At 47.9% G+C, this 13,037-nt stretch overlaps 1 protein-coding gene across 1 annotated transcript in view; it reads right to left on the bottom strand.

Annotated features, from left to right (window-relative positions):
* Positions 1–7,305: 7,305 nt before the first annotated feature.
* b4galnt4a (beta-1,4-N-acetyl-galactosaminyl transferase 4a) overlaps positions 7,306–13,037 on the bottom strand; it is a gene marked incomplete at its 3' end in the record, with an annotated part of 36,466 nt that continues 30,734 nt past the window's right edge. Inside the window, exon 3 of the mRNA XM_047051471.1 lies at positions 7,306–7,418. Coding sequence (XP_046907427.1) covers positions 7,306–7,418 — 113 coding nt within the window. The remainder of the gene's footprint in view (positions 7,419–13,037) is intronic.

Here is a 13,037-nt window from a genome sequence, read left to right as displayed (position 1 = left end):
TAAGACCTAAGCGAGGAGGGGGGCAGGAGCCCTGTAGACAGAGGGCTTAGCACACTCAAACACAAGCCCCAATGTGTGTGTGCACGACACGTACGTGTGTCCAAACTTCAAAGTAGTAAAAGTATGCTAGATGGTGCCTCCAGTCTTAATGGTATAGGAAGTCTGTTGCGCGTTTCGCCTCTTTGTTGTTAAACTGCTCAGAAGTATTTGATGCCAGACTGTAAATGCTAGAATTAAAACACTGACACAGTGGGGTGTTTCGGAGCAAGCAGGGAGTTTGGAAGATTCCATTTTGAACATGAAGATCAAAGAGGGAACGCACGGCAGTAGATGCAAATCTGAAGAAGGGAACCCACACACAGACACACGAGAAAACGCGCAAGCACAAGAACCCACATCAGCACACATACTATCACCCACACACTCAGGCCTCCTCTATGATGGCTTAGCACATTCCCAGGGGCCAGTGGGGCTCCAAGCGGTTCCAGGCAGAATCCCTTCTCACCGACACACAAAGGAGCCCCGGATCAAACGGGCCGCCTGCAGCCAGTCAGCCCACCAGTCAGCCGACTAGCCAGTCAGTCAACCAGTCAGAACCAGTCTTTCACCCAGCAGTCAAAGTCTCTCTCTCTCTCGCTCCCTTTCTTAGACTTCCGAGCAACACAATTGTATGTTGACATTGTAGATTATTAATTCAGAAATAATACGCATGCACACACACACACACAAACACACACACACAGAGATAAAAGCCAGACGCACACTGTCCCACGCAGTCCATCTGACAATGAACGCAAAGGTTGCAATTAACATAGCACGGCCCCCGTCTGTCCAACTGCAAATTGAAAAAGCCCCATTAAGATTGGCTGTCTACTACCTCCTGCGATCTCCGAGGGGTGTAAAATGGCCGCTGCTGATCCCCCCTGCGCCCCCGGCCCTGTGGCATCGACCCACGCGCCAATAACCACACGCTGCTCCGAGCTCAAGTGAAGAAAATCAAGCCGGCTCCATGTTTAATGACAGCATAAATCCAGGGGGACCCTTAAAAGGAATTGACGTCTTGACAGGAATCCACAGCAAAACAAACCGCTTGACTGGTTGCCTGTGTCTGCCTGACTGCTACAGTAGTGTATCTGGACTGGCTGCCTGGCTCTGTCTGACTGCTACAGTAATGTAGCTAGACTGGCTGCCTGTGTCTGTCTGACTGCCAATGAATCTGGATTTGGGAACGATTCGTGATAGATGTAACACAACATCAGCTTGATGAATGGAGAACAGATAACGTTCCGCCACTCTTCCACAGCTACCGGTAATATGTCTTACAAACACACAGGTATCTATCATGGTATGACTCAGACTGTCCATCATGTAAAGCACTTCAACTCCTGTGCAGCCGTTGTCACGGTAACCCCCTGCCTCGGCACACCAGCGTCTCTGATTGGACGGATTGGTTAATGAAGCAGCAGTATGTGACTTCAAATACATTCTAAGGTCACACAGTGATGGTGTCGAGGATCGTGAACTTCAGGGTACCATGGAAACACGCATACCGAAATACTTCAGGATGTTTTTGCTACTACACATGAGTATACTTGAGATGGGCTGCAGAGAAGGGTAGGTTAAATATCTGACATGTGAGGGAAGAGGGAGGGACAAAGAAAGGGAGAGAAGGAGAGAGGCAAGGATCTAAGCCTATGCTGACCGATCAATGACAACCCAGCTCCCGGAGCCGACCAGGGAGAGATCAATGAGGAGAGAGACCTGGAGGCGGTCTCTCCATGGAAAAAAAACACTCTGCTATAGACTGGACCTGACGCAAGAGAAACGAAGGGGTGGAGAGATTTAGAACAGGAAAGAGAGATACCAAAAGAGAGAGAGAGAACAATTGCCATAAAGAAAAGATGGGGAGATGTACATTTACTCATTTTTTTGCAGACGCTCTTATCCAGAGCGACTTACAGTAAGAACAGGGACATTCCCCCGAGGCAAGTAGGGTGAAGTGCCCTGCCCAAGGACACTACCTCCCTTTTTTGGCACGGCCGGCAATCGAACCGGCAACCTTCTGATTAATAGCCCAATTCCCTAACCGCTCAGCCATCTGACTCCCCAGTCAGATAGAGGGAGCCTTCGAAGTACTGTCTCTACCTGACGACGTTGCGGAGCTCAGTAAAGGGCTACTTCAGTCAATCAAGACAATCAAAGTCACATTAGTCATGAAATACTTCAACTCAGACAGCGGGGCCAGGACAGAGAAAGTAGGGGAACTACATCCATCCATCTTACGAAGACATGTCCATCAAAGGCCCACATTTCTCTATCCCTCCATCAATCTCTCCATCTCTATAGGCTAACCGGTGAGTCTTGTCTGCCTTCCCCCACATAAGGGAAAGATTCTTTAAGAGTCTCATGAAAGCTAGCACCTACTGTATGGAAACCCTCTTGAGAGATGCATGAAAGCCAGGAAGGCAACAAAACATCCCTCCGTCTCTGAGTCTTAAGAGATATAGAGACGCCTGTGATTCTCTCAGATCCAGGCAAACTGCAATGATGAAAGCAGGAAGTGTTCCCACGGGAACCCCCACACAACGCACAGCTCGTCGACGTGTACACAGGAAGTGAAAGACAAACGGAGGAGAAAAGTAGAGAAATGCAGGAATATCATCCTGGCAGAAATTTTAATTCCATTCCAGTTATTCACACTCCCATCCACATCCTTAGCGTACACATTCACAATAACTCTCTTGTTGTCTTTGTTGTAAAGACTTTAAACCTGGAGATTAGGCTTCCACAGAGGGAGAGAGAGAAAACGAGACATAAAGAGAGAGCGCGTGAGAGAGAGAGAGAGAGAGAGAGAGAGAGAGAGAGAGAGAGAGAGAGAGAGAGAGAGAGAGAGAGGGGAGGAAAGAGAGATAAAGAGTGTTTCTTTTGTGACATGTTTCAGAGATATCTCATCCTGCTCTTTCCCTGCTTATATATTTCTGTTTCTCTCTCTCCCTCCCTCCTTCGCTCTCTTTCTTTCTCTCTCTCTCTCTCTCTTTATCAAGCAGCAGCAGCAGCACCTGCTCGTGTGCTCTATTATCCTACTAGAGCCCCCTCAAACACAAGCACACCAGATAGAGGAGGCATATAGAAGGGAATCATTGTTCATACCCTCAGGTATATCTACTTACAAGGCACAGCCCTCTCACTGTCCTTCTGATCTGGCCCTCTACAAAAAATCTCCACAAACCTCATGGGTTTGTTGGGAGTCACTCGGATCTCTTTTCCTGCTAACTTAAACATGCTAGGCCTTTCCCTGCTTCCACAGACCCAACCAGCCTGACCCAGAGCCTGGACAAGCACACCCAACCAGCCTGACCCAGAGCCTGGACAAGCACACCCAACCAGCCTGACCCAGAGCCTGGACAAGCACACCCAACCAGCCTGACCCAGAGCCTGGACAAGCACACCCAACCAGCCTGACCCAGAGCCTGGACAAGCACACCCAACCAGCCTGACCCAGAGCCTGGACAAGCACACCCAACCAGCCTGACCCAGAGCCTGGACAAGCACACCCAACCAGCTGCACAACCAGCCCAAGCCAATCCAGTGTTTGAGAGGTGTGTTGGTGGCAGACTTACTGACCCATAAACAAACAGTCAGCTCCCGCCCTGGGGCCCAGCGGGAGGTAGAGACCCAACGCCAAATGCCTCATGGGAGATCTAGTTCCACTTGGCCAGGCAGCCAATCACCTGGCACATCTCCAACTGACTCAGCAAATATGTAGACAATACTCACTTTCTCATCTCTGGGAAGGTCGTAGGCATCAAAGCCCTCCGACAGCGTGAACAGACAGATCTCTTATCTCTAATTCAGAAAACTTAGTGTGCTCAGGCTTATTGAAACTACAGTAATGGGATTGTTAGGGGCTGTTGAACATTAATGTGTACAGTATGCTGCTGCTTTTAAAAACTAATGGGCCGGCGTTCAAGTTTTATGTCTGATAGCATAGCCTTGCATTTAATGACAGGATAAAGGCCTGAACTTGAGCTGCAGTGTAGGAGCCTCGGGCTCAAACTTAAGGACATTCTCTGCCCAGCCTATCTTGTGTGTGTGTGTCCATTCGTGTGTGTGTGTGTGTGTAACTAAGACCATGCGTTTATTTACATCCCCGGTTCCTCCATTACCGAGGAGCAGAGACAGCCCCGCCCCTTTCCTCGATAAAGCACAGACAAGGCCACGGCGGGCATGTTTATTGCCTTCGGCAGCCAATCGGAGGTTAACAATGAGGCCCGATAGTTTCGCTTTATGAGACGCCGTAATGCCGCCGACATGATTAAACTCTCCGTCCGATGGAGGCGGACACTAAATCAAACATCCGTCGCCGCTTCCGTCGCCGTGACCTTCTTGGCCGGACGTTACCATGCCGTTACCGCCACCTTTAGCGCCCATTGTCTTATTAGACTCCCATCCCTCCTGACTGAACGTGTGCGGACTGCAGGAGGAAGCTCCTCAGTACTCTTTCCTCCCGCCTCCCCCCCCTCCCCTACTCGCCCTCCTTTTCTCCACCTCTCCTTTTCTCTCCCGCCCTCCCTCCATCGGGTATGTGAGAGGTGCAGTAACCCCATGGGTGCAATCTGCCACTGTCAGAGAAAGAGCAGGGCACATCCATATTCATACCAACAAACACACACACACACACACACAGACAATGAGTTAGCATAGGCTTGAAGACACACACACACACACAACAGAGACAGACATACAAATACTCACACATGCACACATAAACACACCCTCCCAAACCCAATGCCAGCTGGTAACTCCCCGCATACAGGTGAGAGGGTCAGGGGTAATATAAAGTCACACCTGGGAAGTTCTGAAAACTCTGCCTCAAACACACACACACACGCACATCGCTACATCTCTCCACCTAAAAAGGTTAGGTCCCACAGAACTCATGGTGACTATACTGTATAACTGCACAATGAGTCAGGATAAGTCGAGCTGTGCTGTGTTGTGGTCTGGGGATGGGGGAGAAGTGTGCTTCCATGGAGAGCTCAAAACATCTCAAAGAACTGCCTCACTCCTCCCCTCCTCCTTCTCCCCCTCTCTCTCTTCCTCATCCCCTTTTACCCACCCCTCCTCCTCCTTCTCCTCCTCCTCTTCCTCCTCCTCCTCCTTTGCTTGTTGAACCTCGTTCCCCTACACAGGTAACAACATCTGGAACAGGGCAGGCCACAAACCCAGGTATTTTAGTGACTCTGTCCTCTCTCTGACCTCCCCCTAGGAACTCCTCCACTCAACCCACCTCTTGGGGAGAGGTGAGGGAGTGAGTGAAAGAGCGCTAGAGAGAGAGAGGAGAGGAGGAGTTGTCAGAGAGAGTCTATGGTGGCATCATTTATAATCCATGATCATGTTGGGTTTTGGGTCTAATGGGGTTTGTGGTGGGGCACACAAACACATTAGTTTAGACTTGTTTATACATCAGCCGACCAGAATGTGTTTGTGTGTGCTTTTGTGTGTGTGCTTTTATGAACTGACCTTTGTGCATAGCAACACCCCTAAAAAACAGACTGCATAACTGACCTTTGACAATGACATTTCCTATTGGTTAGAACAGTCAGAAGTGTCGTCAAACCCAGACTGAAGGAGTCTGACGTCAGAAGGTTAATGCTGTTTTGTGTCGTTCAGGATATGTATTTGTTTTGACAGAATACAGCTGAAGATGAGGAGGAAAGTGTTGGCTAATGTTTGAACCACAAAAGCGAACGCTCATAAACACTCACACGTGCGAGCACGCACGCACACACACACATGTTGGCCACTCAGGGGTCAAGCTGACAAGAACAAAGAGCTGTTAAATGGCTCGGTTAATAATAGATTGCAGCTAGATATGTGCCTGAAGGACGTGCACACACACTCACACACACAACTATTTTAAAGGAGAGGATGTGAAGCCTGCCACAAGTGCCTTGCAAATGACCATGACTCCGACAGGAGCAGAAGAACACCCAATAATGAACATGGCTTAAAATAACCTGGCCTACTCAAGCCACAAAACTCTTCCGCATCAATAAGTCATTGGTATTGTTGCCACAGTTCAGCAGCATGGGTATGTTCACTTAACTCGCTGCCTGCTGAGACGGATGGAGTCCAGTGCAGTCTTTTCATCCAGAATTGGGGTTATGTACTGCTTCATCCACATCCCCACTTTAATTACAGTGCCTTCAAGGTGTTTACTAGTACGGCGTGTTCTGGTGAAAAATTGAAAACTGTGACTCATTCCCTTTTACTCAGAGAAGACCACTTCACTAGCGGAGAGCGAGAGGGAGCGAGAAAGAGAAAAAACAAAACACTGGGGGAGAAAGTCTGAAGAAAGCCGAACTCCAGTCTGCTTATCACCTCAAGCACATTTCCAAAATCCCGAAGGCTAAATTGATTTTTTTTTGACGACAGCATTTTTGGTAAGTGGGAAATATCTTCTCTGGTCCCAGAGCACTCTTACTCATCTTGCTGCAGTCAGAGAGTAGACAACCACTCAATGATAAAATCTCTATTTGGGTCTCAATGGCCACGTTGCTCAGCTAAGTGATTGCGGCAGGTGAAACGCTCATGTGACGGATGCAGCACAGGTATAGAGAGACGAAGTAACCCTATTGACACACACAGTGTCTGCACAAGCTCAGCTGATCAATACAGTTGGCTCTCAAAGTTTTCTTCAGTGGCCAGTTCTACTTATGGAAAGTATTCCAATTGCAGCAACTAGATCACAGCTCACATTCTGAAATTCACAACATGTGGGTCACAGCAAGTTAGAAAATAAACCAAACCCATAATACAATGAGAATTCTGCTTTAGTGAATAAATGACTTCTTTGATAAGCAGAACACATCTCTCCGGTCCCCTCACTGGTTCCAGACACACACTCTTACCCCGCCCGTATCCTACCTCTGTAAGACTGGCCTGCATACCTGTGACCCCACCTTGCCTCCCATCATGCTGGTGTCTCTGCCTTTATAAGGGGATGGGAAGAGGAGGGATGGAGGTAAAGAGAAAAGATGGAGGAAGTGGCATGCTATGTGCTATGTTGTCAGAATATTTAAGAGTTTTATTACACATCCTATTGTCTGAGAGCAGTGATGAGAGATACTGTAGAGTGAAATACAAGACAAAAAACACAAAGGATCAGAGAGAGGGAGCTCTCTATATGTGGTTGTGTGTGTGGGTAAGTGGCTGTGTGTGTGTGCATGCGCGTGTGCGTGCTTGCGTGTGTGTGTGCGGGGTCGCGGAGAGACAAAGAGAGAGAGACGGGCGCAGACCGACCATAGCCTCGTCCTCGTGACTGTCACTGGTGTCCTCGTTCCTGCGATGGCTTGCGGAGGAGCGGGCGTCCCTCTTACGGCTGGCATCGGTCCCCTCCGTCTCCCTGTCCACATCTGAAACACACACACACCGCGGATCAGCACTGCTCCACCGGTATCGTCACTGTGGTTGTCACAGTCATCGTGATCCCCATCATCATCGTTTGCAATCGCTAGTCATTTCCTTGTGACGTGACAAGTAGCACAGGAAGCTTGGTCTGAAAACATAGTGCTTGTCAGTGAAGGAGTGAGAAAGGGGGGTTCCTCAGGAGAGAACAAAGAGGGAGAGTCAGAGAGATAGACAGAGATAAAGAGAGCGAGAGAGAAAGAGAGAGAGAGAGAGAGAGAGAGAGAGAGAGAGAGAGAGAGAGAGAGAAGAGAGAGAGAGAGAGAGAGAGAGAGAGAGAGAGAGAGAGAGAGAGAGAGAGAAGAGAGAGAGAGAGAGAGAGAGAGAGAGAGAGAGAGAGAGAGAGAGAGAGAGAGAGAGAGAGAGAGAGAGAGAGAGAGAAAGAGAGAGACGAGACGAGACAAGGAAAACGAGACGTTGTATCTCCTGTGCAGCAGGTCTACTGAGGCACTGTCATGGTGCTGATGGATTATGGGAGATTTGTGGAGTGATGATGACTGTTGGTTTGGCTGGGATTTAAACCAACGACACACAAGGTGTGTGTGCGTGTGCTTTACAGCAAAGAGTCCCTTTTCCTCACACTAGGCAAAATCCTGCAGCATGTTTGTTTCAGTTTAGTTCCTGGAGGAACTCACTTTAAAGGCAATCTGTATCCTATTCACTTCAATCTCCTTTTATGTGTATGGTTTTATATGGGCTATCACTGCAGAGCCCCCGAATGCCTATCACTGCCATAGCTGAAAGGTGCTGCTGGAACAGAGGCCTCATGTGCCATCCGCTCGTTAAAACCTGAGGCTATACATGATATGGTCCCAGGTGCATCGCACTGGAAGTGGTTCATTACTGCATATTCTGGCGGAGAACACGCACACACAACGACACGCACACTCACATGCACTCATCTCAATAAAAGACATTGTCCTCATATCTTTGTCACTCACCTTTCTCTCCAAATGAGAATACACGCGTTCACACTCAGGGACGCACACATATCATGCCACCCATCTCAATCAAACGTATTCCCCTTCAACTCTTGGTCTCTTACTTTTGTCTCCAAACAAGGACTAGTACTCACTTGTACACACACACGCACACACACGTGCGTGCGCGCGCACCCTGCCTCATACAGCAAGAGAGGCAGGGCTGTGATTAAAAAGCAGCTTGCTCAGAGAAAAGGTCCCTATAAACAATAATGAGTAGTAATGGTTTTCCAATATGTTCCCTAAACACTGACTGAGTGGGTGAGAGGAGAGGAGCAGAGAGGAGAGGAGCAGAGAAAAGAGAGGAGGGGAGCGGAGAGGAAAAAACTACAATTGTACATCATGTCCTGTCTTAATGTAGACAGTATTTTAATATATATTTTCCAATGCATTATTATCTTGAATAACTTCCATTGATGTCAAGGGTACATTTCCTTTGTTGTTTGTTTTGATATGTTGCCCCAGTTTGTTTACGCTCAATTTTAATTCAGCTAATAGAACTACTGTTTGATCAGTCACAGCATCTCCTGCTCCTGAGATACATGAGAGCAGATCCTCAGACAGCAGAAACACATTTCTTTCTAACCTGCTCTCTCCTTGGTTCCCCTAGCTCTCCGAATATAATGACTTATTCATCTTTGATCCCTGTCAAGTGCAGAGAACAAAAAATGCATTTTAAAGTTTGGGGATTGAAAAGGAAATAAATAATAAAAAAAAAAGAATGAAAAGAATGCATATATATGAATTGCCAAGAAAGTAACTTCAATTCAGGGACTGAGAAATATCCTGTATAGTTGAGTCATTCTTTAAACCGCTGGTGCACTAGGACTCTTTATGGCTCTACTACAGTCTTCACTGTCGGCCTCTGGACCTGTCTTCTTCATACTTCATACTACAGCGTTTCATCCAAACACCTCAGGGCCAGGTCTCTACCAAGGCTAGACGAGCAGCAGTGAATTCATCTGACATGAATCTCTAGTACGACGGGTGAGTCGCAGGGTTTGGAACCCCATTCTGGGGGTGAGTGTAGCTCAGCGCTCGAGCGGATGACTGCGGATAAAGAGGTTATAGCCCCCTTTTACGTCTGTCTGAGCAGAAGCACGTGCTCAATGAAATGAAAGAATTCTCGAGATACGGAATGGGATGATCATGAAGCCCTGTCCTCATATCAACGTCGCACACATCTGATGCAGACATCACAGCAGGAGCTCCGTGGCACTTTGGCGAGCGAACCTTCGCACGGAGCGGCGGTCCTTGCCCCTTCTCCATGAATTGTTCATGGTCAAACTTCCAGAGATGTTCAGTTGGCCCACAGACTCTGTGGATCCGGGAGTGTGACTGTCACAGAGACAGCTCGCTTAATGCGGGTACTCCTCTGGATCTGCACACTTGCAAATGCTCCGGTCTTCAAATATGCATGACGAGCCTGCGAAAGCCATATCCGCAAATACATCATACATGGTATATTAAAGACGAGGGGCTGGGTAGGAAGGGGGGTTGGAAAGCTAGCCAATGCTCCATCTTCCTTCAAGGATCCATCCAGGACGTCCTCGCCTCCACCCAAGTGGCGTACGCACACAGGAGACTGACGGTGTTGACTTCAGATTTACTAGAGAGATTAATCTCCATAGGCTGGTCTGTCGTCCAAACTGTAAATTAAATCCTGGCTTAGCGCAACATGTCCCATAAATAGAAATGGTAGATTAAGAGCATCACAGATAAAGAGAGAGAGATGCGAGGGGGAAATGAGGGCAATGGTGACATTATATAAGATGAGGTCATCAGATGTGGTGAGTAGAATACACTCGTTTTGTCGACTTCGATGTCTAATGGGCAATATCAAGCCCGGATTTTCCCGGGATCATACAGTCATCAAGGACTCAGATGACAATGCAATTCACGAGAAAAAGAATGGTGCTAGCAACGTCATCATGAAAACATCTCAAGCCTCTGCTGAAATGATGACATTTCTGTTCAGGGAGACGTTCTCCCTCGCAGCCTTGTCTGCGGCCCTCCCCAGGGCACCGGAGCAGGGGAACCGCAGAGAGGGAACGTTCTAAGAGCACTTGGTATCCAGTCATGACCAACGCAGCCAGCGTCCCTGGCGGAGAGGAAGCAGAGGTTTGTGGGGCGTCTCACCGGATGTGGGAGGAAAGCCAGTCTGCCACTGTCCTCTCATCCCACCCTGGGACAACCATCCCCCCCCCCCACACACACACACACACACACACATCTCAACAATCCATTCATCTTCACACGATACGAGAGGAAATTGCCCGTCCAATTTCAACATCGCTGTGCTCGATCGTCACTTGGGTATCATCATCACCGTAGGTCGACACTTCATCTGAAATAAACCATTCCTCTGAAGTTGCAGTCTTCTATATTACGCCCATTTTGATGTGGACCGTTGGCAGTCCGACACCAGCAGAAGCAGTAGGACAGGCAGTCAGACATGGTGGGGAGGACTGGAGGCCAGCTGCAGAAGGCCAGGTGTAGGAGCCGGTCCCTCAGCTGCCAATGGACCTCCCTGCGCTGTGCCATGATGGCTCTGACGTGGTCATAAAAACCTAGCTGGCAGGTTAACAAGAGCCAGTCAGCTGTGGGCCTGTCGCCTCGGCAACTGGGTGGATTAGAGTACGTTCCGAGGTTCTGAGCCTTGGTTCCGTTTCACCTAATTGGTACCTGTCTCCTAGTTCTAAATCACTGACTCTTTACTCTGGAGAGAGAGAGACGGAAGGGGAAGAGACGGAGGGAGATGGAACGAGGGAGAGAGAGAGAGAAAGAAAGAGAGAGAGACGGAAGGGGGAGAGACGGAGGGAGATGGAACGAGGGAGAGAGAGAGAAAGGGGAAGAGAGAGACAAAGAGGGTTTATCCTCTAGAGGACAGAGACAAAGATAGGAAGTGTTTCAGAGTGGGCTTAAGGCTCCATCCACGACAAAAGATAATAACCACTAAAAACAAAAGCCTTCAAAGAAGTTCAAAGAGGGAATTTGGTCGATCCAGACAGTAATGTCGGGCTGAAGAACTTTCTCCCCAAGGCTGTTTCTCCTTCAGCTCATGTATGTGTCATGGTTCACCTTGCCTGGCTGTGCGGTCTAACCAATCATCCTCTCAAAAACTCTTAGCCCTTTATTGAAAAATTCAGAGCACCAATCATCTATTTTATCTGTGTGTGTGTGTGTGTGTGTGTGTGTGTGTGGGTGTGTTTGAGAGACAGAGATCTCACACAGAGAGAGGGAGAGTCAGACACTGACAGACACACAGCCACACATTTCAATTAGCACTCGGCCTCAAGGGAGAAGCGCATTCCAAAACAGTGAACAAAGACTGATATAAAATGACAAACCCTCAAAGGACCTTTTGGAAACAACAATTAGCTTCGACAAGGATAAGGTAAAGGTGTTCCTGTCATAGACATCGAGGGACAGGAGAAGACGAGGGAAGGAGACCCTCTTAGAACATCCAAATACAGCAAAAAAGAGAGAGAGGGAGAGACACCGGAGGTTTTGGGGAGGACAGAGAAAAAGACGGCTACAGCTTTCTCTAAATTATTGATGCTGTTCCTGTCATCTCCCTGTGAGAACTACCAGCACTGACGTCGAATGAGAGCGTGTTCAGCTTATACCGAAATCTGCCTGACCTAGGGGGAATCTACCTGCGTATGCTCTTAATATACCTCATATTAAGGAAATATCCTTAATATGCACTTAGTATACCCTGGACACACTCTGGATACACCTTGAATGGAAATAAGAAACATATCAAAGAGAATGTCTAACAAGTCAAACATCACAGAGGATTTTTTTTTTTTCTAAATGACAGAACAGACTCCTACAACAATAGTTAGCCTTGTAGGGGGTTTTAATATTGGCCAAACAGACAAAACAATTCCCCTAGGTTTAAAGCAAGAGGGGTAAACAGTATTATTTTTAGAAAGAGTAAGATGTAAGACAGCCAAAGCTGAGGAGAAGCCCCGGGAGATCAAGAATTTAGAGAAGATCGATTCGCGATTCCCAACTATTGTCCAGGGAACAACCAATCAGACCACATCTTGGCCATTATCAATATATGCATATATTGCAATATACAAATATATAATATATGCAATATACAAATGCAAAAACTCCATCCAGCAAATACCAGTCTTATGAGGAGTGGGGGCAGGGGTGTCGCCCGGCCTACAGGCTAGGAACACAAGTCTCAGGTCTCGGCGTCAAGTTAATAATATTATATAATTTATAATAATATCTAAAAGTATTATTAAGAAGTGCTGTTCACTTCACTAAGTCTATGGCACTAAGTCTGTCACCCTCCCTTCTGCCCTTTTCAAGAGGGAGAAGTGTCTCTGTGCTGCCTCTGTCCTCCCTGGCTGTGGGCTGCATTGTGTGGGCGAGCTAAAGGGCAGCTTTCTAATCGCCCATTCATCAATGTCACAGCAGCCCTCTACTCCATTACTGAAAGCTTAATTGCACAGATCAGGGCAGTTTATTGGCTATAATTAGCCAGCTCCATTTGGCCAGCTCAGCCTGGCGTAGTACACCGCATTTACTATCAGTGTGTGTGTGTGTGTGTGTGTGTGTGTG

The sequence above is a fragment of the Hypomesus transpacificus genome, unplaced genomic scaffold (assembly GCF_021917145.1).
Source record: "Hypomesus transpacificus isolate Combined female unplaced genomic scaffold, fHypTra1 scaffold_156, whole genome shotgun sequence".
NCBI lineage: Eukaryota > Metazoa > Chordata > Actinopteri > Osmeriformes > Osmeridae > Hypomesus > Hypomesus transpacificus.
This window is presented reverse-complemented; position numbering and strand designations above follow the sequence as displayed.